Raw genomic sequence first — 22,392 nt, 5'->3', positions numbered from 1 at the left:
TTCTACATGGATGGGAAGATGTGACTGTGGCTTGGCTGAAGACAGACTGCAGACTGCCTTGAAAAGGCAGTCCTGTGAAAAGATTATTTAATACAGCACACATGGTTTTAACCAATAGGATTTTATTCTGTCGGTATCTCAACAAAAAAAAATCCAAACAACTGAGGTACAGTACAGAAGTGTGACTAAAAAAAATACATCTTCAAACCATGGTTTGATTTATTGATGTTGGTTAAATAACCCAGTTTGAGATTATTATAAAGCAGAAGACATATGCATTCTACTACTCCTTTTCATCTTCAAGAAAGCAGAGATTTTCACCAAGCACGTTATTTTCAGAAAGACACAAGTACAACATCACTGTTACCAGCAGGGCTAGCTAGCACACTACCAGCTAACCCGAGAACTCCACCAGCCCATTCCCTCACTTGAAACAAAGTTCTGGTCTTTGAGGGCACAGAGTATTTGTCCCCTGCATAAAGGAGTATCACACCTCATTGTTTTGACAGCTTCCCCGTTCTGTTGAAGTGCGTGAACTCTGACCACAGCACAGCCACTCAAATTTGACCCCTAAACCAGAAAAGCAGGGAATAATTCCTACAGTATCAAGGAGTAGCATCAGGCACAGGACTTGGCTATACTGTTTACCTTAAATTTAAGGGAATGTCAATTAAGGCTGATTATCAACATATTGTAGCCTCCTGGTAATAGAGTGCTCATAAAATTGGATAATTGTTTCCCATGTTCATGTCCAGTTTACATAAAATCAGTTCTCATCCAGCCAAAGACACATTGCAAATCAGGGACAGAGATCAGCTGGAGTATTCCATTCCAGCTGGAGTTGCAGCTGGAGTATTCCATTGTGCATCACTGCTCATTCTGCTGCCCTTCTGTCACAGCAGACACCCCTCCTTGGCCCTTGTTCACGTCGCTGATACACGCCCACAGTCCGTCCACCGACTCCTTCCACAGCGTCACCTCAAAAACAGAGCAGGGACAGCTTTCAGCTCTAAACATATCCTGTTTCCCCTTTTCTTGTAGCTACCACAGCATGGGTTTGGTGATAGCCTGCAGTCATATAAGAAGAGTATGCGAATTGTCAGTATCCCACAAAATCAAGTTCAGCCTGCATTTCTACCCTCAGTAAGGACTCAGAATGCAGTGCAAGCGGTTTTCCAAAGGTTTTGGTCTTCCTGCCCTCCTGATTAATCAGAAGAAAAAATGTCCCCATTGCAGCAAAGGAGACTCTACGACAGCCTTGTGTTAAACACCTGACAACAGTCTCATCTCAGCTCCTCTGGAAACGGGGTGCACAGGGGTAAAGGCCAAGGTAGCAGTACTCACTTTGTTGTCTCCTCCAGACACTGCAAGGATGTTGGCAGTGATGGACCAGCTCACGTGCCAGACAACATCATTGAACTTGTGCAGCAGCTTTGGCGACCAGGAGTTTCCAGAAGCATCATCACACGTCCAGATAAACACTCGGCCATCCTGCAGAAACACAGAGACCAAGAAACATAACCCTGAATTGCCCTTGGAGCTACACTTCCAAATCACAGCTCGCACACCACCCTTGATGTGTCTGCATGGATTTGTGCTCAGCACAGCCAGGGGCTGTCTCCTTGCTATGGAGACAAGGCAGGAGTACAGCTCTGATGAGAAAAACTACTAACAAACAATGACTTGCAAATACCAGAGAAGAGCCCCCAAAATACGTATGTATCAGCTGAAATACTCCCCCAGAATGAGATTTTGTTTTCCACTCACATGGCAGGAGCTCACTAAGTAGTCTTGATGTTAAAAAAAAAAGCATTTACAGATTAGCAACAAGAACACAACAGTCAATATAAAGGCTGATGACATCAGAGCTGGTTAAGAATGCCAGTTATTAGGAAACAGTATTTTTAGAAGGAAGTTCAGTAAATTTGATCCCAAAACACTAAGTATGACATTAGCTGGAAGGTCTTCCTCCTAGTGTGACCACCCTGCTCATGATTTTCAAACCAGAAGCCAGTCTTTGGTACAGAGGCACACACACATAAACCTTTGTCCAGGAATGCTTCTATTGGGCTTCTGAGATTGGGAAGGACAGGAGTCACAGGCTGTTAGAGAGACCCAAATATAGCTAAGGATTGCCAAGAGGACCCGTTACAGCAGCTCTATCCCTACAATTCCTTTACTAGAGAAATGGAGAAGGAAGCACATGGAAGTGAGCACACCTAGTGCCTGCCTCCAAAGAAACCTCACCTGTGAGCAGCTAGCAATGGTGCTGGTTGGCAAACCTATGGATGGAGCCCAGGCCACGTCTCGTACCCAGTCACTGTGAGCCTCCAGCTTCTGCTCTTCTTTCCACTGACCCTCTTCTTCCCTGAAAACACAACTATATCGTCAGAAGGGTAGCAGCAGCATCCTTTATCATCTCATGCCCTGCTCGGGAAGGCTTTGGATTGTAGCATTCAAACTCCTTGTTCATCAATACAATACAAAGCACAAGTGTTCCCTACTTCTCCAAAAATCTTTATGGCTTGAACTGACAAAATCCCTTCCAGGGGACAGAAAGCAACACAGGCAAAGAGGTTCTGACCTCCAGTTACTGTCAGAAATCTGCTATTACCAAAGTGGTAAACAAAGACATTACAAAGCCACCCTTGGACACAAGATCACACAGGGCTGGCACAAAGTGCAAGAACCATGGGAGATATTGTGCATCACTAAGTTTCCATTTTTAAAACACTTCTCTAAAACAGTAATTCAAAGATGATACAACAGGGATGCCGAAAATATTACTTGAGATACTAACAGGGACACTCAAAGCCTAAAGTGTCAGGTTTTATCTGGCAACAGGGCACTTACTTCCAGATCTTGACCAGGTTGTCACAGCCACCAGATGCAAATCTTTTGATGTAGTTCGGCTTTTGACCAGAGGGCTGTTCTATAAGGCTTCCTGGTACAACAGCAGGAGCCCAGCTAACTGCATTACATCCAATCTAGTTAATGAAAAACATCACTGTTAAAAGTTGCCTACTTTCATTAACTAAATAAATAGATAAAGGCTGCTGAGGGAGTGAAGAACATGTAGCATACTCTCTAATGACAGTGGGGAATTAGCCCATCTCAGAAAAACTGAAGTCTTGCACAGTGATGGATGAATAAGAAATCCAGATGCAGAGTAGCTTCACTAAGGCACTTACTCAGAAAGCCTGAGGTAGCTAAGGGTATTTGCACACAAAATAGTTCATCTTGGATGTGTAAACAGGGGAGATAGAGATGGAAACTGCAAAGATAAAAGGCACACGCAGTTGCATTTAGGAATACAGGAGTAGAAGGAACCTTTGGTCCTAAGCTGAATTTCCTTCTACTGGGGGCCACTGCCATTAGTTTATTACTTAAACAAAAATCTCCACAATTTTGAGAAAAACTGGAGTCCCACAGTTTTTTCCAGCTGATGCATGTATTCTTAGAACCAAGGCCATTTCTTACCAGGTAACTTTCAGCACTGTGTTTAACAATAATGCCCAATAAACAGGCATTGCCAGTGCTGTTTAGTGAACTTCATCGTATTTCCACTTAATTTTAGTGACTAAAACGTATACCTGCCTACTCTGGATGAACTGAAACTATTCTTGGTTCTGGAAGTTTCACATAATTTCACGCATTTCAGTATTTATCTACTCAAGTCTCTGAGGCACCAGCTCGGTGTTATCTGTAGCTCAGGGAACTCTGGGCTGCTCCAAAGGACCAGACTCACCGTGTGTGCATTGCTGATCTTTTTGACTTCCCACTGCCCATCACCCGTGTAGCTCAACAAGGAAATGGCCCCGTCAGAGCTCCCACAGGCCAGGATCAGTCCATAGTCGTGTGGTGCCCAGCAGACAGAATTCACTGGGAAGGGCGAGACAGACCAGATTACAGCACAGGGACTACCTAAAACTGACTAATTCACTGACCGGTATCAGTGGCACAGTCACCAAAAGCAAGTGGCTTTGAAAGCTGAGAATGAGTCAAATTTCAGCAAAAGCCAGCCAATTAGCATTGTTTACTGAGTAACAGATCTGCATTGGGAGGGTAAATCATTGAACACAACAGTTTCAATTTTAAAACAAAGTACAGCATGATTAAATGCAGTTTTTCTAACTCGAAGCAGTATTTTCCTCAAGAATTCAGTTCCCTGCCATCTTTATTTGAAAGCTGACTTATTTGTGTTACAACACCTATGGACACATGGTATGAATCAGCAGTGGGTTATCCAGCAATACAACCTTAGGGAAACATCCTGTTAGTGCTGAACAGAGTCACTCTCTCTTCAGTTTTTATCCTTTTCTTTTTGACAGAAGCTTTCTTCCTTAACACTAACAGATTAATTTCAGTCTTACCCAAAACCCCTCATCTCCTCATTCTCCCTTCCCAGCTCCACACTCCAACCCTCCATACCTGAAGAATCATGTCCCGTGTACTCGTAGGTCTTTTCCCAAGTGCCATTTTCTTCCTTCCAGATAATAACCTTCCTGTCATAGGAACAGGAAGCCAAGATATTCCCATACATAGGATGAGCCCAGGCAACCTGCCACACGGGACCCTCGTGCCTGCAAGAAACAACACCTTTAGGAAAAGCTGAGAGAAAGCCCTTCCAGCTGCAGCTGCCTCACAGATCACTGTTGTGAACCGCTGTGCTGTGACGTGAGCAATGAGTAATGCTAAGATGGCAATGTTAGTGCCCTGACACAGGGCTCTCACTGTCACAGAAAACAATTCCAGCTTGTATCAGTACATTACTTCTTGAAAATCACAGGTGCAAAGTACTAAATGAACGACCAAGCCCCACTGTGCTTCCCACTGGGGCTCTGTCCCCACCCCAGTTCTGAGAAGTTCCTCAGCACAGTCTTGGAGGAGTTCACCCTGCAATTCAACCCACGCTCTGTGCTGCCCGAGGGCAAAAGAACAAAGCACCAAGATTTTGCCCTGATGAACCTCTCCTGTTGTGACACCTCACCCCCTCAGGTCTGCAATGAGGATCTGCCCCCCGTTGCGGACGTCGAAGATCTTCACGGATCGGTCTGAGGAGCAGGTCGCCAGGCGCGTGCCGTAGTAATCCATCTGTGCATCGTGCTGCAAGGAGAGCAGGGAGAGCTGTGCTCGGCACGGCGCGCTCGGCACGGCGCGCTCGGCACGCCGGCTGACCGCCGCAGCACAGCCACCCCAGCCCCGCGCGCCGCACCAAAACAACGGCTTTAAACAATCCACGCAGGCCACACACGCCATTTGTTTCCCCAAGTGCTTCTTCAAACACTATACTAATGTTACACAGAAGGAATCTAGGGAATTCTGAGCAACAACCACAGCATTTTCATGACAGGGAATTCAGGCTGCTGACTACAAAGCAGTGACCAGTTATGTATTTCTATTTCTTAAAATGTGAAGCGGGTGTATGTTAATTATACTTGAAACTTCACCATCACTGATCCACAGAATCTTTAAGGCTGGAAAAGACGCCCAAGGTCACTGACTACAACCTTTGACCGACGATTGTCACTTGTCACTAGACCAGAACACTGCATACCACATCCAGTCATTTCCTGAACACCTTCAGGGACGGTGACTACATCACCTCCCTGGACAGCCCTTTCCAATGCTTGATAGCCTTTTCAGGGAAGAAATTCTTCCTGACGAACTAGGCTCACCTAACTGGGCTGCTTCCTTCAACAAATTACTTTGAAACCTTTCTTCCTACCCACATTAATACATCTACTCCCAGACACATCCACTTAAAGTTTTTATCGGCCAAAGGTCTGTACCAGCAAAAATATACACATATCTCTATTATTTCACAGAAACGAGCAGAAACAAGCCCTCACATGGAAATTAATATTTTAAATCATTTCCCCTTTCCTCCCAGCCAAGTTTTCCTCTCCACGCAGTATAAAACGGCAAGATGAGGATTTCAGACAGCATTCTGCATCCAGCACCCCACAAGTGTGCTCTTCCACGAGCACATACATGCCGCCCTGAGCGCTCCCAGAGAGCCCCAGAGCAGCTGTGGCACCGCAGCTCCCCGGCACACTTACGATCATGTCCTCGTGGGACGTGTCCACGGTGTTAATGACCGACACCTGCGGGGAGAAGGAACAGAACGAGCTCAGCGGCCGCGGCCCCTGGAGCCCCGGTCCATCCCCGGCCGCGGCCGGGGCCGGTGTACCCTGTGCCGTGCCCCGGGCTGCCCGGGCCGCCACGGGAGGCCGCGCCCGGCTGCGCTCGGGCCCCGCACCGGCACGCCGCCGGCTCCCCGCTCCCTCCCGGCCGGCCCCCGACGCCCCCGTGCCCGCGGGCCCGTGCCCGCTCGCCCGGCTCACCATGGCGGCGGCGGCCCCGCGGCGCTCCCGGCCCGGCCTCTGCCCGCGCGCTCAGACGTGGCACGCCGGTCCGCGCACAACCGGCCCCGCCGCGCCCCGCCCGCCTGCGACGGCGTTCCGCCCGTGCCGGGTTCCGGGGGCGGCCGCTGCCTTCGCTGGGCAGGCGGAGGGCGAGGGGCGGGAGCGGGGACTGCCCCGTCCTGCCCCGTCCTGCCCCGGGCGCCGCGAGCCGAGCCCGCCGACAGAACCCTTTATCGGCCCCCAAAGCCGTCCGGCCCGGCTCCTCCCGCCGCCTTGGAGCCGCCCGGCACGGAACGCGGCGGGCGGCGAGCCCGGGCCCCGCAGAGCCCTCCGCCATGGCCAGCGTCTCCTACCACATCTCCAGCCTGCTGGAGAAAATGACCTCCACCGACAAGGACTTCAGGTGCGGCACCACGGGACAGGCAGCCGCCTGCGAACGGCGCCTCGGGGCCCTGGGAGGAGGGGGCTGCCCAGAGAGGGGTCCTGCCGCGCCGGGAGCGCCTGTGCGGGAGATTCGCACCGGTTTTGTTGACGGGCTGTCAAGCCGACTGTGTCCTAGCTGAGGGGCATGGGAGAGAAGCCAACGGTGCTCCCCTCCCTTGCCTGGATTGGTGCTTGATTAAAGTGGAAGGGGGAATAAGTCCGGGCAGCTGGACTCCAAATTGTTATTTGTTTTGTGAATAAAGAACATAAAGCAGAAATGCTTCTAGTTTCTTTTGATAATTTGTGAGATAGTCAGTGCATTAAAAGGGGTGAGTAGACCCCCATGGCCCTGGGTGACAGATGCTGCACGTACTGTCTCTGCTCAGGCTGCTTGGAGAACTTTTTCTGTGTGATGGTAAAATGTGCCTTCCTAACAGAACTGAGATGCTTTTATTTCTTTGCTTATGTCAGCAGAAAAGTTGACATCTTTTTAGGGTTAGGCAGATGGCTCGATATGTAAGGCACTCTATCAAAAAGTAATTAAAACTGACATGTATGAAAGATTTCATTCCTTAGCATATTGTTCTCGCAGTATCAAACTGGAAGGTAATGTTTGGGCCAGACTTGGTATTTTGAGGTCTAAGAGAGGGGTTAGTAATAGCCTAAAAGTAGGTTGATTTTTGTAGAAGCTGCTGATGTTCTCAGATGTTAAATAGGTACTTTATAAAGAAGTCAGTTGTACAAACAGTTTTGTTCCAAGAAAGTTAACGCTCCAAAGGAGATGTGCCCGACAGCAGGCGCCTCACGTCACAGAGGTGCTGCAGGGCCGCTTCCTCCCAGCACCCGGCCAAACCTGAGCTGCTAGAGGACCAAGCTCCTCTTGTTCCCGCCTCAGGGCTGGATCTGCTGGGGACATCCCAAGCTCCCGGGGCAGGATGGCAGCAGGCAGCCGGCCCAAAGCGGGATGTGTTGCCGCGGAAGGCTCTGTTCAGCCTGTGGCCATAATTGGTCATGCTGGTTCGACGCACGCTGAACTGTGCAGTGCAGCTGAAGAGCCCTCGCAGAATCAGAAATAGATTGCACGTTAACATCTCCGGGCACGTTACTGCGGTTTTCTCAGGCTGGATTTCAGGCTGGCTGGGGAACAGCACAGCAGTCCCTCGTTCCAGATGTACCTCACTGCTGCTCAGGAATGGGCTTGCAGGTTAAAGCCTCAAATGATGACCTGTACATGAGAGCTGTCATGTGCTGAATGAGTGACATCAGAGCCTATTTTAAAAAGGAGCTGTCATTTTGTAACAAGAGAGAAGGACTTCCTGGTTCCTGTCAGACGTCCATTCTGTGCAGGGCTCACATTGGAAAGCAGCTAACACACGATAGCCACACTGAGATTTCTTAGAACCTCAGACTCCTATACCAGCACCTTCTGCACTTCCTGCTCCTGGGAAAATAGACACTTTCCAGAGTTTCTCAATATCCATTCTGTTCCTGTTAGAAAACTGACTGTCAGTTGGGTCTTTGTTTTTCTTTCTAATCTGGAGTGATAGATACTCAATTGGTTTTACTCACAGCAATCTAAATATAGCCTAGTGCACTTCTGAGCTGTAGTTTGCATGGAGTCATGACTTTCTTTTTTCATTTTTGAAAGTGATAGGGCTTGTCTGTGTCTGGGGTCATACTATCAGTGCTAAGTTAGCCAGAAAGAACAGAGCTGGGTGAATTCTTAGACCCCAGACTGCTTTTCCTAGGCCAGGTGAAAAACTGGTTAAAAAACCCATCATGATTTTTTTCTGGCATAGTTAACCATCTTCATTTAGCCACTGAGAAAAAATACACATGCTACATGCCACTTTCAGAGTTTTTGTTTACCTGAACCCTGTTAGGTACTTATCTACTTGTAAGATAGTAGTAATTTTCCTTTTGCTTAGGACAGCATTGTAAGTTACTCCTTGGTGTGTTTCCATACAAGCGCTAGTTGCCAAATTCTGCCCAGGTGATGCAAAGGTGATGCATTTGTGTCTGCACATCAGCCAATCCACCTTCTCCCTGTGTCCTTTCAGGTTTATGGCCACCAATGACCTGATGATGGAACTGCAGAAAGACTCAATAAAACTAGATGAAGACAGTGAGAAAAAAGTTGTGAAAATGCTTTTGAAATTGCTGGAGGACAAAAATGGGGAAGTACAGAATCTTGCTGTCAAATGGTAAGAGCCTAGACAGTAATAGTCATGTTCCCTGGCACTAATGAAGCCATCACAGACTGCAGAGAGTGTGAGAGCGGAGCCTGGCCCTTGACACCTCCCTCAAACCTCCTTGGCAAGGCACTTTGCTTCTCTGTTGCAGGCACTGCTCTTTCACCCCGTGTAGACACTCACAAGGGGTGAGCACACAGGTACCTTAGTAGCAGCAAGAGATGATTTTGGAAGTACTTCAGTGTTCCTGTTATAAACCTTACCACCATGGAAGGTGGAGCCCTAGGATTTTATTTCTTCAGGGAGAAGCACACTTCAAAATTTTGCTCATCAACCTCTTGTCCTCTCTCAGGCTTTGAAATCCAGTGCTGAATTTCTCCATGGATCTGTCTTTGATAGCAATGGTACTAAACATGTATAGCCCTTAAAGGCTTTAATTTCAGGTCCAAATCCTCTTCAAGGGAGTTTTCACTGAACTTTATAGTGCACTTGAATTTTTCCCTGCCTTGACTCTTGAGTGCAGCCGGTGCTGTTGCTTTGCCTGTGACCATTCCCATATTTTTTAATCCAAGTGAACAAAAGTAGCAGGTTCCTCTATTAGTGAATCCTCTGATGAAGGGATCCTGCTGCTGACATGTTCTTTCCCATCTCTTTCCCCAGCATGGCTAAGTGGGCGTGTTCAGTCTAGAAATGCCATTGAATGGCTCAGTTCACCCCAGGGCTCCAAAAAGGTGGGCCATTTAAAAACAACTTTGGGTTCCTCTGTTTTTGTTTGCTGTGGATCCTATTCATATTCCCTTCTTTTCAACCACACGCTGCTTCTATCCCTGTTCTTTCCCTGTTATCTTTGGCCCTTTCTTTTTGATTCCCACCTGTCCTGACTTCTTTTGGCCCTGCTCCTGTATCTGCCTGCTTTGGGTTGGTTTATTCTGGGTTTTAAAGCAAAACATTGGGCACTGAGCAGAGGACCAACTTCTCAACTTCTTTTCCTGGTTATCTCTGGTTGTATTTGCAGTAAGTCCATACTCATTGCAATCTCTCATCCATCCAGAGTGTGATAATGAGGAGGCCTCAAAATGGAACCAGGAATATTTCCTTTCCATGCCTAGGGAGGTGCTTAGAGCGGAATGTCAGTCATTCCCAGATAGGTGGCCAGGATCTTTAAGAAGGAGCAGTGTGACGGTTCGAAGGACGAGGACAGTTGGATTAGGCCCTTCATCCTGACTGGCTTCTCCTCCCGCAGCCTGGGCCCTCTGGTTGGCAAGGTGAAGGAGTACCAGGTGGAGACCATCGTGGACACGCTCTGCACCAACATGCTGTCGGACAAGGAGCAGCTGCGAGATATCTCCAGCATCGGCCTCAAAACAGTTATTTCTGAGCTGCCACCAGCTGCCACAGGTACACTGTCTGTCCCCGTTTGTCACTGAGGGACGGGCAGTCCCAGCCTTTGGCAAACGGGGGAAAATGTAGAGTCCAGAGCCTAAAAGTTACCGATTCTTTACTCACCTGCCAGAGGACAATCTGTGAGATCAGGGGAGGGACAGTAGAGCTGAGGTACCAATGGGATGAAAGACAGAATTAAATGAAAACTTGAGCTGTATTTGGAACTATGTATCCCAAAAATGCATCAGCTTTTCAGGAGATACCTGAGGCTCCCAGCCACAGGATTTTCCTCTGCAGCCATCTCATGAATCTGTCCTGATTAGATCTCGCAGTGATGATTTCTTTTTTTCAGTGTACAAGGGATTGAATGGTTCCTAGCAGCAAAAAGACTCCGTGGTAACTGACAGCAGGGAAAAATATCTCTCTTGCAGGTTCCACCATGACAGCAAATGTGTGCAAAAAGATCACAGCCCAGCTGACAGGAGCCATTGGCAAGCAGGAGGATGTGTCCGTGCAGTTGGAAGCTCTTGACATCCTGTCAGATATGCTGAGCAGGTACCAGAGGATTTCCTTCTGGCAGCTGTGCATAGAAGGGGGCTGCAGGGATGTGTCTGCTTTTGATTTCTTTATTTCCCTAATCCTATTAGTGGGACTTAAAAACACAGGATTTGGTTGGCTGCTCCTAGGGAATATCTGAGTAGAACAGGTCCCCAGCAGGGACGAGAAGTAACATGCCAAGCCTTTCTGTGCTTGGGAATGGCAGTGCCTCTGGTGATGGATCCCACAGAAGCTTAGCTCACATGAACGTGGAAGGGTGAGGGCAAAGCAGGGAGGTTTATTTTAGCTCTATGAGCCCATCACACATGTGCTTTTTTTTTTTTTTTTTTTTTTCCTGGCTGCCTCTTTCTCTTGTTGCATAAGTCAGAGTGACAGTGTCGTATGTCATCTGCATGCAAGAAGTTATTAGCACACCCTTGGGTCATCCAGAAGGACACAGTCAAAAACTCTTCCACGATGGAGACAAATAACCTCTCCCTGTGTTTTACAGACCAAGTCAGTGTTCAGACCAAAATGACAAACTCACCCTTCTCCTCCCCCTTTTTTCTTCTGAGGCTTTGGCTTTCACCTTGTGCCTCGTTCTGTTCATTGCAGGTTGGGAGGAACACTCTACTCATTCCACTCCTCTATCCTGACCTGCCTGCTGCCCCAGCTGACGAGCCCCAGGCTGGCAGTACGGAAACGGGCCATCATTGCCTTGGGGCACCTGGTCTTGACCTGCAGCAGCAACATCTTCTCAGAGCTTACAGAGCATCTGCTGGCAGAGCTGAAGAGGAACGAGTCCACATCTACCACCAGGACATACATTCAGTGTGTGGCTGGCATCAGCAGGCAGGCTGGGCACCGCATAGGTAGGATGAGCAGCTTGAAGTGATGCTGAGAAATGTACATGCATTTTAGAGCAGCTCCTCTTAGTGGTAAAAGAAGAGTGCTTATTGTTCTTAATGTATTAGAGGTTTGTGCTTGTGATCCCCTCTGTGGCTCTGGTCTGGTTCTCTGATCTCCACTTGGAAAGAGACACCAGAGTGTCTCTCTGGCTGCCCTTCGCTAGTGACTAAGGTCTTCCCCTCAAGAGCTCGCAGTTCTTGCCTGGTTTGAATTAACACCTCTGTGAACCAGGTCAGTGGATTCACCACCTTTTAAATGACAGAGGGGATGGCAACATATTGTATTACTTGTCTAAAAGACCTGCCAGAGTTGAGATTAAGTTCTAAGAGATCTCTAATCACAGCTCTTCCTGTGACTGAAATGCCAACAAGACAGGGAGCGGGGATTGGCTGCTGAAAACCAGCACAGCTGGTTTTGGTGGGCTGCTGGCTCCTTGCCCGTGACATCTGGGGCAGGAATGCTCTATCAGGCACAGGAAGGAAGTGGCAGCTGGCTGAGTTCTCAGCTGCCCAGGTGACTGAAGGCTGGAATGGATTTTCACTGCTGTTTGCTTTGTCTTTCCCAGGAGAACACCTGGAGAAGATAATTCCTCTGATTGTTCAGTACTGTAATGTGGATGACGACGAGCTGCGAGAGTACTGTTTCCAGGCCTTTGAGTCCTTTGTGAGAAGGTGTGTGCCCTTGGGGAATGCCTCTGCACCATCCAGTGCATCTGTGTCCTCCTGGTGCAAATATCCCTATGTTCAGTATCCTCGGAGGAGGGCCTTAGTGCAAGTATTCCTGTTGGGAAGACAGTTCATGTAGGAAATCTCTTCTGCACATGCAGATTTGGACTGGAATCATGAGCTGCTTTACCTCAGCATGTGAGGGTGTCCTTCTGTGCTGGTTTTGCAGGAGTGGGAGTTTTCCTTGTTCTTGAAGGCAATTGATTTATTTATTTGTCCTTATAAAAATTATTGCATTCTCCCCATAGGGGAATGTGGCCTTGCTTCATGCACGGCAGGAAGGAACATCTTTGGTTTAATTCTTATGATCAACATGGTCTGTGAAGCACTTTGTGATCCTTTTGAGATTAATAATATTATTTGGATATTTAAAACAGCTTAGTCTCCTATTAACTCTTAAAATTTTCATTTGTGATAGGTGCCCAAAGGAAATGGACCCTCACATCTCAAGTGTGATGGGACTGTGTTTGAAGTACATTACCTTTGACCCAAACTACAACTATGATAATGAGGAGGAAGAGGAAGAGATGATGGAAACTGAAAATGGGGAGGATGAAGAGCAAGGTGCCTGCTTGTGAGGATGGCTGTGCTCAGCAGAACACGGGGTTAACATTTCTCGCCTTCCTGCTTTCTCCTCTTGGAGAGGGCAGCTCTGAGGATCAAGTGGTCCTTTAGCTCCAGTTTTCTCATAATGCTGCACCTTGTTTCCCCTTGTGTTGTTTCTAGAAAGCGACGACGAGTACAGTGACGATGACGACATCAGCTGGAAGGTCCGCAGGGCTGCGGCCAAGTGCCTGGAGGCCATTGTCAGCAGCAGGCACGACCTCCTGCAGGACTTCTACAGAACTCTCTCCCCAGCCTTGATAAGCAGGTTCAAAGAGAGGGAGGAGAATGTCAAAGCTGACATCTTCAATGCTTACATCTCCTTGCTGAAGCAAACACTGCCTACCCAGAGCTGGCTGCACTCTTCGGATACCTCTGGCAAGGATGATGTTCCCCTGACGATGCTTCAGAACCAGGTGTGTGAGCAGGTGGTGGCTGGGTTAAATCACAAAGCAATGAGAAGTAGGTACCTCGGGAGTGTGGCTAGCTGAAGGAGCCCTGGGGCAGGCGTGCAGAAGGCCCCAGATCCAGAGAGGGCTGGCTGTTTACAGTCTCCTGCCATTCCCGGGGGAGGAGTGCTGGCACAGCACAGGAGCGTGGGAGTAGAGCCAGCACTGCTCCTCCACCAGCCCTGACAGGTGTGCAGGCTGAGGCAGGGTGGCTTCTGGGTGAAGTGTCTGGCTGGTGCCTTACTACAGCTGTTGCTCAGGAAACTCATTGAATAAACTGTGGTAGAAATGTACCAGAGTGAGCCTCTGAGAGCAGCTGGGATGACTGAGATGTCCCATTTTCATTTGCTTCTCCAAACTGCAGGTTCCCAACATCATCAAGGCCTTGCACAAGCAGCTCAAAGAAAAGAGCATCAAATCAAGACAGGGTTGTTTCAGCCTTCTGACAGAATTGGCCAGTGTCCTTCCTGCCTGCCTGGCAGATCATATACCTGCACTTATCCCTGGTAAGCTTGTCTGTGGTCTAGGGTGAAGAAGCAGGGCTGGCAAAATCCATTCTGAACACATGTGCTTCTTGCCTGTGTGTTCCAGTTTTATTCCTGTGAGTTATTCTGCTCAGAATTGGAACAAACACATGAAGTTCTGCTCTGTCCTGATGTGCTGAACAGCTCCCATATTAATTCTGGCCTCTGCACTGAAAGCCAGGATAAAAACATCAAGTTCATTTCCACAGTCCCGTGACAAGATGCTTTTGGGAGGGCCTATTCCAGCCTCCTCTGAAAGCAGCTGGAATTGTGCTGTTACCACACTGAGATCAGAAATACAAATGCCACTTCCTTTTGCAAAATGCAGTGGCATTTAAAAAAAATCTTCATATTGACTGATTCTTTCATTTGCATCACCACATTTTTCTCTGAGCTCTTTGGCCAGTGGGCTTATGAAGCATCCCACTGCTGGAAGGCTCAGGTCCCACCTTTGCTTTTGGTGTGATTGTACAGTGAATATGAGAAAAGTCTCCTGTGATTGTCCCTGGCGGATCCATGAACCTCCTTCTTTGGGAAAAATATGACATCGTATTTTCTTCTGCACAGGTATTGTTTTCTCCTTGGCGGATAAATCCAGCTCCTCCAACATGCGGATCGACACACTGTCCTTCCTCCACGTCCTTCTCTGCAACCACCAGCCAGAGGTATTTCATCCTCATGTCAAAGCCCTGCTGCCTTCTGTTGTGACCTGTATTGGAGACCCCTTTTATAAGATCACGTCAGAAGCTCTGCTGGTAACTCAGCAGCTTGTGAAAGTTATCAGGCCTTTGGACAAACCTTACACCTTTGATGCCAAGCCCTATGTGAAGGACCTTCTCCCTGGTACTCTGAAGCGGCTGAAGGCAGCTGACATCGACCAGGAGGTGAAGGAACGTGCCATCTCGTGCATGGGACAAATCATTTACAACTTGGGAGACCATTTAAGCACTGACCTCCAGCCAACCTTGAAGATATTTCTGGAGAGGCTCAAAAATGAAATCACCAGACTGACAACAGTCAAAGCATTAACCTTAATTGCTAGTTCTCCACTTAAAATAGATTTGAGACCCATCCTAGGGGAAGGTCTCCCCATTCTAGCTTCCTTCTTGAGAAAGAATCAACGTGCCTTGAAACTGAGTACTCTGAATGCTCTGGACATCCTGGTGAAGAACTACAGTGAGAGCCTCAAGCCTGCCATGATTGAGGCTGTCCTAACAGAGCTCCCCGTCTTAATTACCGAGAATGACATGCACGTGTCCCAGGTGACCATCATGTTCCTCACGACTTTGGCCAAGGTTTATCCAACCTGTATTTCCAAGATCAGCGGCTCTGTGCTTGCTGAAATCTTTCAGCTTGTCCACTCACCTTTGCTTCAAGGAGGGGCCCTGAATGCCATTATCGACTTCTTCCAGGCACTGGTCCTGACAAAGACGGCTGCCATGGGTTACCCGGAGCTGATGAAGCAGCTGACAGCACCCGTTTACTCCTCGGGCTCGGCCGGGGCCTCGCTGACCCTGCACAAACAGGCGTATCACTCCATCGCAAAGTGTATGGCAGCCCTGTCCTCAGCCTGCCCAAAGGAAGCCCCTGCGACAGTGAACCAGTTTGTCCAGGATGTGAAAAGTCCCAAGTCCAGCCCTGCTGTTCAAGTGCTGGCTTTCCTCTTCCTGGCAGAGGTGGGCCGCACCACGAACCTCAGTGCTCAGAGGGAGCTCAGAACCGTCATCCTGGAAGCGTTCTCTTCCCCCAGCGAAGAGGTGAAATCCGCCGCCTCCTACGCGCTGGGGAACGTCAGCGCTGGGAACCTGAAGGAGTATCTGCCCTTCATGCTGAAGGAGATCGGAAGCCAGCCCAAGCGACAGTACCTGCTGCTGCACTCCCTGAAGGAAGTCATCAGCTGCTCCCCAGCTGACAGCCTCACGCCTTACGTGGAGGATATCTGGGCTCTGCTCTTCAAGCACTGTGAGTGCACAGAGGAAGGGACACGCAACGTGGTGGCAGAGTGCCTGGGCAAGCTGACTTTGGTGAACCCTGCTGAGCTGCTGCCCCGGCTGAGGAAACAGCTGTCAGCAGGTAATGGGTAGGGCAATGACCAGAGCGGGGAAATGCTGCCTTCTGATGGAAGTTCGTTTTGTAAACTGCTTGTGGGTACAACAGGGAGCAAAGCCAATTGAGACGAGAGCAGGTAATAAGGTGGATCTCTCTGCAAGGGGGATCAGAGGAGCACTGGTCCACACAAGAGCAGGAAGGTGCAGGGAACAGGGACTACACAAGGAGATTGTGCAGGAGCAGATTCAAACACAGAGTAGATAAGAAGAATCCTCTACTTCCTTACCTCTATAACACACGTGTAACAGGACCAAGGGCAGGATATGTACTAGAGTTACAGCAGTGCTTTTCTCTCGATTTTTCACTGTTTTCTTCACCTCTTCATTGCAGGCTCCCCACATGCCCGGAGCACTGTGGTTACTGCCATCAAGTTCACAATTACAGACCAGCCTCAGCCCATCGATGCTCTCCTGAAAGGCTGCATAGGTAGGTTGGTTTGGACAGGGGTGTGAGCTGGGGCCATGAGAAGTTGGGTGTTGTTAGCAGCTCAGGGATTTCCCATTCCTGTGTGAACCTCATCTAGTCCAGTTAGTTTTTATCAGTATTTCTCAGCTTTTGGGATTAAACAGCAACCTTGTACTGTCAGTCCTTGCTAAGTGCACTGATGTGTTGCTCTTGGGCATGTTCCATTGTTTTTTTAGAGTGCTTAAGTTCTTTCTGCATGTAAACTCAGAATTCCAGCACCCCACAAAAAGGATCTTCAGAAGTATAACCTACATGAGGATTGTTTGATGTCCAGGGAGCCCACACATGGATCTGCTGTCTAAAACTGGCCCTTCTGTTTCAGAGAAGTTTGATTAGATGGGATCTAAGCAAGAAAAATCCCCCACAACTTCCTTGAATAACAAAGCTGCTGATTTGACTTTAGGGTGAGGTAGCTAGAGTCACATCATTTGTTTTTGTGCCCAAATGCAGGGTAGTCATGTTTCTTTACTGTATCTCAAATGGAGGGAGAGAAAGCATCTCAAATGGCTGTGACAGACTGTGCCACTAGTTATTTTACCATAAATGCTCTCATAACCAGCCTCCTTGAAATACATCCCAATGTACTTTAAAATACTGCAAAAATGCTGCAGCCTGTTGGCTGCAGGACTGATTGATGTGTTCTTATCCCACAGGTGACTTCTTACGAACTCTGCAAGATCCAGACCTGAACGTTCGCCGTGTGGCTTTAGCCCTATTTAATTCTGCTGCTCACAACAAGCCTTCTTTGATCCGGGACTTACTGAGCACAGTCCTCCCCAGCCTGTACAACGAAACCAAAGTGCGAAGGGAGCTCATCCGGGAGGTAACTGGGCTTGGCTGGGTGCCACACGGTGACTCACAGTGGCCTGCGAAGCCCCGAAGGAGCTGCTGTTCTGTCTGCTCTTTGGTGACAGCTGTACTGTTTGTCTTGGTTCAGGTAGAGATGGGGCCATTCAAGCACACAGTGGACGATGGCCTTGATGTGAGGAAAGCTGCTTTCGAGTGCATGTACACCCTGCTGGAAAGCTGCCTGGACCGGCTGGACATCTATGACTACCTGAACCACGTGGAGGATGGGCTGAAAGATCACTATGACATTCGGGTAGGTGCTGTGCCCTGACTGATGTCATTTTCTGTGAGGGGCCTGGGCTGCAGTCGGGCTCTGTATCCCCAGAGCCCTGTGGTGCAGTGTCCCCAGGGCTGTCAGCCCTTTGCAGACACCTGCAGCACTGCACACACCTGGGCCAGCTGCAGCTCCAGCCCCCTGGCTGCCAGGGGTGCACTTCCAGCTCAGCAGAGCCCCTCACACCAGTGCAAAGGAACTCGGCCAGGTGTGCACTTCCCTGGCTGCCAGGGGTACACTTCCAGCTCAGCAGAGCCCCTCACACCAGTGCAGAGGAACTCAGCCAGGTGTGCATTTCCCTGGCTGCCAGGGGTACACTTCCAGCTCAGCAGAGCTCCTCACACCAGTGCAGAACTCAGCAGGGTGCGGGCGCAGCCCAGGCTGCCAGCAGAGCTGGGTGCCCCAGAGCACCACCACGTTTCCCTCCCCTCCTGCCCAGATGCTGACGTTCATCATGCTGGCGCGGCTCTCGGTGCTCTGCCCCAACGCTGTGCTGCAGCGGCTCGAGCGGCTGATCGAGCCCCTCCGGGCAACCTGCTCCACAAAGGTAAGGCAGGATCGTGCAAGGGCCCGGGGTGGGTCCTGCCTGAAGCTGCCTCTGCTTCTGGCCTTCTCCCTCAGTGCTGCTGAGCCACCCACTTCCCTCACTTCCCCAGCTGGAAAGTTCTGTGCTGGCCTTTGCTGCTGTGCTGGTTCTGTGGCTGTATGGGTGTTTCTAAATGCCAGCTGAAAATGAGGCCTTGGATTTGCAGGTGAAAGCCGGTTCGGTGAAGCAGGAGTTTGAGAAGCAGGATGAGCTGAAGCGCTCGGCCATGCGGGCAGTGGCTGCTCTCCTGACCATCCCTGAGGTGGAGAAAAGCCCAGCAATGGCCGAGTTTTCATCCCAGATCAGATCCAGTCCTGAAATGGCATCACTTTTTGAGAGCATTCAGAAAGATTCTGCTTCCCTCCCCACCTCGGAGTCAATGGACATGAGCTAAGATGTTTTTCCCCACCACCCTCCTGCCCTTGGGATGCTGGGTGGGAAAGAACAAATGCCATTGAGCTGCTCTCCTGCCACAGCCAAGTCCAAGTCCCTGGGCAGCCACAGGAGAAACTGGGGATGGTGTGTTAAATGTGACAGCTGGACATGACTGGCTTGATCCAGCTGCATTCCTATCAGACACTTCAGAGATCTGGAACGAGACCTGAGATCAGGGAATACAGCCTCATGTAGGGGAGGGGCTGGAAGGCGAATATTCCCATTTTTTAGGAAGTTTTAAGGGGTGCACAAAGCAATTGCTGTTGTGGTTCCACGAACAATGGAAATTACTTCCTCAAATACTCCTTACTGCAGCACAAATGTTTTTTAATCACTGCACATGCACTTTCTACCTTAAATTGCCCAAGAATGTATTTATAGTGTTTAACTAAAAAACATGGCTAAAAAATGGAAGCCATGTCTTTATTAATGAGTTCATCCCACAGGTCTTTTGGGAAGGGAGACTTGCACCTGCCAAGCTGCTGAGGCTGCCCAGGGCAGGGGGGTTACCTGACACCCCCACCCTCCTCCTGGGGCTTCAGTCTGGCATTTGGGCAATACGAAGCTTTGTTGCTTAGCTTTCATATTTATGGTTTTGATTGCAAAATACCTCAACCGTCTTCCCTGAGGGATGATTAGTGACTGTTTCAGTGACAAGTCCTGCTTAAAGCTTTGCTTTGCACTAACACTGGCTTCTCTCTCCCCTTGGAGCACCTTGGTGTTGGTGTCACCAGCCACAAGGGTCTGCTGGTCCTGGCCACACACGAGCAGCAGGCATCTGCAGGAGTGCCAGTGGTCAGTGTCACAGTCACGGGGCTCAGAGGTGGCAGGCAGGAGCCAGGGGTGCAAGCACACAGCCCAGAGCGGGTGCTGTGCTCGAATCCTGCTTTGTGCGAGAGAAAATGCCTTAAGGGACAAAGGTTCCAACAGCCAACTAGAAGATGAGGCCATCACGACATATTGCTCTAGCCATGAACTGCTCTGTGCTTCCTTTTCTCTTCTGACAGAGTGGTTGATGTGAATAGTATTTATAGTGCTGTGTGCAAGGACATCTGTTGTCTGGGTGGTATAGAAAATAAAATAACACTTGTGAAGCTGCGTACCCCGAGTTCACTGACCATCACTACGACACTGCTCCTTGACAGCCCCTGACAGCAGAGCCCTGGAGGCTGTTGCCCCTCCTCTGCCCATGCAAAACAGCACCCGAGTTGGACTGAGGCTTTATTAAATACACCTGTGCTGCAGAGGCTGCTACTCGTTCTCCTCGCTCCGCAGTCTGGCGTTGGGGTTGGTGATCTTGATGGCGAGCTGTGCAGCTCTCTCCACAATCACCTTCCTGTTCTTCGAGGACACGTTGTGGGCAATCTCTGCACAGTACGACCTGTTGGGAGACGAGACAGCACTGGGCTTGGCTCCAGCAGCACCCAGAGCTGAGGCAAAGCCCTCTGGAGCCACGCCACCGTGGGAGCACACTGGAGCTGCCCTGCCAGCAGCACTCGGACACAGCCGAGCTCAGGGGCACCACTGCATGGGCACTGAAGCGTGACTCCCACCCCTCACTGCCTGGCCCGAGGCAGGAGCTCCCCTCCAGAGGAGCTCAGCTTCTCCTGTGCATGACTCAGTCAAAGGTACTTGTTAATTATTGTTCTTACTACTTTGTAGCGAGAACGAGCACCGGAGCAGAGTTGTGCCCAGGTCTGACCCAGAGCCCCAGCTCTGACTGTGGTTCCCCGTGATGTGGCACAGCCTGGCTCGCCACCATTGTGTATTTTTGCCAAGGGGATGAGATTGCCAGCCCCAAGGCCTCTCTGTGCCCCCACCCTCCAGCGGCACTGAGGGCACTGGTGGCAGCTGTGGTCTCAAAGGCAATGATTTTCCTCGTTTCACCCCGACCATGCCACCTCTCCCAGGGGGAGTACAGGCCCCACACACTCACTTGTTGCTCATCATCAGCACTTCCAGCTCTTTCACATTGTGGACCAGGAACTTTCTGAAGCCCGTGGGCAGCATGTGTTTTGTCTTCTTATTGCTGCCATAGCCGATGTTGGGCATCAGGATCTGTCCCTTGAAGCGCCGGCGCACTCTGTTGTCGATGCCTCTGGGTTTGCGCCAGTTGCGCTGCACAAATGCAGGGAACAGTTACCAAACGCGACCGCCCTGAACGCAGCTGGCCTGAGGGCTGCCTCCACCAGCCTCCACGCTCCCTGCCCAGCTGCTGCAGCTTGGCACCATCCTGCTGGGCTTTCCTTCACCACCTACACCAAAGGCACCCCAAAAGTTCCTGTCATCAGGAAGCTGCAGCACCGCCTCACCTTGATCTTGACATAGCGGTCAGACTGGTGCCGGATGAACTTCTTGGTTCTCTTCTTGACGATCTTGGGCTTCACGAGAGGCCTGAGGGCAGGCATGGTGGCTGCGGGACAGAGCGGGGTGAGCGAGGGGCGCGCCCGAGGCGCGGTGCAGCTCCCCGGGCCACGCGTGTCGCAGACTGCCTTCCCCCAAGGGCCACGGCGGGCCGGTGAGGGAATGGGTCTTCATCTGCTGGGGCTCTTCCTCCCGCCTCCGAAGCTGGCAGAGCACTGCGAGCTCTCCAGATGCGATCCTGGGAGGTTCGCGGTGCCATCCCCGCGATGCTCCCGCCCGGAGCCCGGCGCCGCACGCCGCTATCAACAGCGACCGAGACCCCCGGCTCCGCCCGCCCGCACTCCAGAGGCCCCGGCCCGGCTCTGACCGAGCGCGGCCGCGGCGCCCCCGCCGCCCGGGAAGGGGCACGGGTGAGGCCCCAGCGCCGCCCGCCGCGGTCGCCCCGGCAGGCAGAGGAGCGGCCCGCGGGGGCCGCTTTCCGCGCCCCGGGGAAAAGATGCGGCGGAGGAGAAGGGAAAGGGAGGAAACCGGTCCGTGCCAGAAGGGCCGGGGCCCCGATGGCCCCGGATGGCGCGGCCGGGACTCACCGGTGCCGATGGCGCGTCCACCGCGGGCCGGGCGAGAGAGGGCGGGGCCCTGCGCGCAGGCGCTTATGGGACACGGGGCGGTCCTGGCAGGGCCGCGCGGCGCTGCGGCCGCGCACACAGGGCTCCGGGCACCGGCGGGGCGGCGCGGAGGCCGGGCCTTCGCGCGGCGAGGTGGCACCGGGCAGGGAGGTCAGTCCGGCGGGAGCGCCCAGATCGGTGCTCCCCGCCCACCGCCGCGAACGGTGGCGCCTGCTGCGGTGCTGACAGGACCGGTGTGCGGCACAGGCGGGCTGTGCCCACCGGCTACTTCCGCCAGCCCGGGCGGGCGGGCGCCCCCCGGCGGTGCCGCCCGGGCTGCAGCGGCTCCGGGGCCGGAGCGCGCCTCGGCCTCTCCTGCCGCAGCCACGGGGCCGGCCCCGAGGAGACTCCGGCGGCGCCGGGGAAGGGCCAGCGCCAAGCAGCGGGCAGGGAGCGAGGCCTGCTGTGCCCCGCTCTGCTCCCGGCACAGGCTCTGCCGCTCAGCCCGTGTCCAGCACCGAGATCAGAGCCCGAGTGCTCCGGCCCCGCGGGAGGTAACGGCGGGCACTGAGTGATGGCTGTGCCCAGCGGG

The 22,392-nt window shown here is 51.2% G+C and overlaps 3 protein-coding genes across 6 annotated transcripts; 1 reads left to right on the top strand and 2 right to left on the bottom strand.

Annotated features, from left to right (window-relative positions):
• Positions 1–102: 102 nt before the first annotated feature.
• SEC13 (SEC13 homolog, nuclear pore and COPII coat complex component) lies at positions 103–6,432 on the bottom strand. Of its 2 annotated transcripts, none has more exons than XM_053953325.1 (9): positions 6,348–6,432; positions 6,063–6,107; positions 4,991–5,106; positions 4,432–4,583; positions 3,749–3,882; positions 2,854–2,987; positions 2,248–2,368; positions 1,345–1,491; positions 103–978 (listed from the first exon to the last, which is right to left on the bottom strand). In XM_053953325.1, the coding sequence occupies exons 1-9, from the start codon at positions 6,348–6,350 to the stop codon at positions 868–870; spliced, it is 963 nt and encodes a 320-aa protein (XP_053809300.1). In that variant the 5' UTR covers positions 6,351–6,432; the 3' UTR covers positions 103–867. The 2 variants fall into 2 exon arrangements, with proteins under 2 accessions (XP_053809300.1, XP_053809301.1); XM_053953326.1 differs by lacking the exon at positions 6,348–6,432 and adding an exon at positions 6,263–6,288.
• A 15-nt stretch (positions 6,433–6,447) lies between these two features.
• Positions 6,448–19,933, top strand: LOC128793892 (cullin-associated NEDD8-dissociated protein 1-like). Of its 3 annotated transcripts, XM_053953324.1 has the most exons (15): positions 6,452–6,771; positions 8,852–8,995; positions 10,227–10,381; positions 10,798–10,921; positions 11,519–11,775; positions 12,378–12,483; positions 12,956–13,101; positions 13,264–13,556; positions 13,954–14,095; positions 14,681–16,186; positions 16,553–16,648; positions 17,341–17,510; positions 17,625–17,789; positions 18,250–18,357; positions 18,563–19,933. In XM_053953324.1, the coding sequence occupies exons 1-15, from the start codon at positions 6,704–6,706 to the stop codon at positions 18,788–18,790; spliced, it is 3,708 nt and encodes a 1,235-aa protein (XP_053809299.1). In that variant the 5' UTR covers positions 6,452–6,703; the 3' UTR covers positions 18,791–19,933. The 3 variants fall into 3 exon arrangements, 2 of the variants coding, with proteins under 2 accessions (XP_053809298.1, XP_053809299.1); XM_053953323.1 differs by lacking the exon at positions 18,250–18,357 and having other exon boundaries at positions 6,451–6,771; XR_008432929.1 differs by lacking the exons at positions 17,625–17,789; positions 18,250–18,357; positions 18,563–19,933 and adding an exon at positions 16,864–17,091 and having other exon boundaries at positions 6,448–6,771; positions 17,341–17,423.
• A 106-nt stretch (positions 19,934–20,039) lies between these two features.
• Positions 20,040–21,870, bottom strand: RPL32 (ribosomal protein L32). The gene is made up of 4 exons (XM_053953328.1): positions 21,783–21,870; positions 21,144–21,244; positions 20,768–20,949; positions 20,040–20,212 (listed from the first exon to the last, which is right to left on the bottom strand). Exons 2-4 carry the CDS (start codon positions 21,237–21,239, stop codon positions 20,083–20,085), a joined length of 408 nt encoding a protein of 135 aa, XP_053809303.1. The 5' UTR covers positions 21,240–21,244; positions 21,783–21,870; the 3' UTR covers positions 20,040–20,082.
• Positions 21,871–22,392: the final 522 nt, after the last annotated feature.

This window comes from Vidua chalybeata, chromosome 12, assembly GCF_026979565.1.
Source record: "Vidua chalybeata isolate OUT-0048 chromosome 12, bVidCha1 merged haplotype, whole genome shotgun sequence".
Lineage (NCBI taxonomy): Eukaryota > Metazoa > Chordata > Aves > Passeriformes > Viduidae > Vidua > Vidua chalybeata.
The sequence above is the reverse complement of the archived record's forward strand: the minus strand, read 5'-3'. Positions and strand labels throughout refer to the sequence as shown.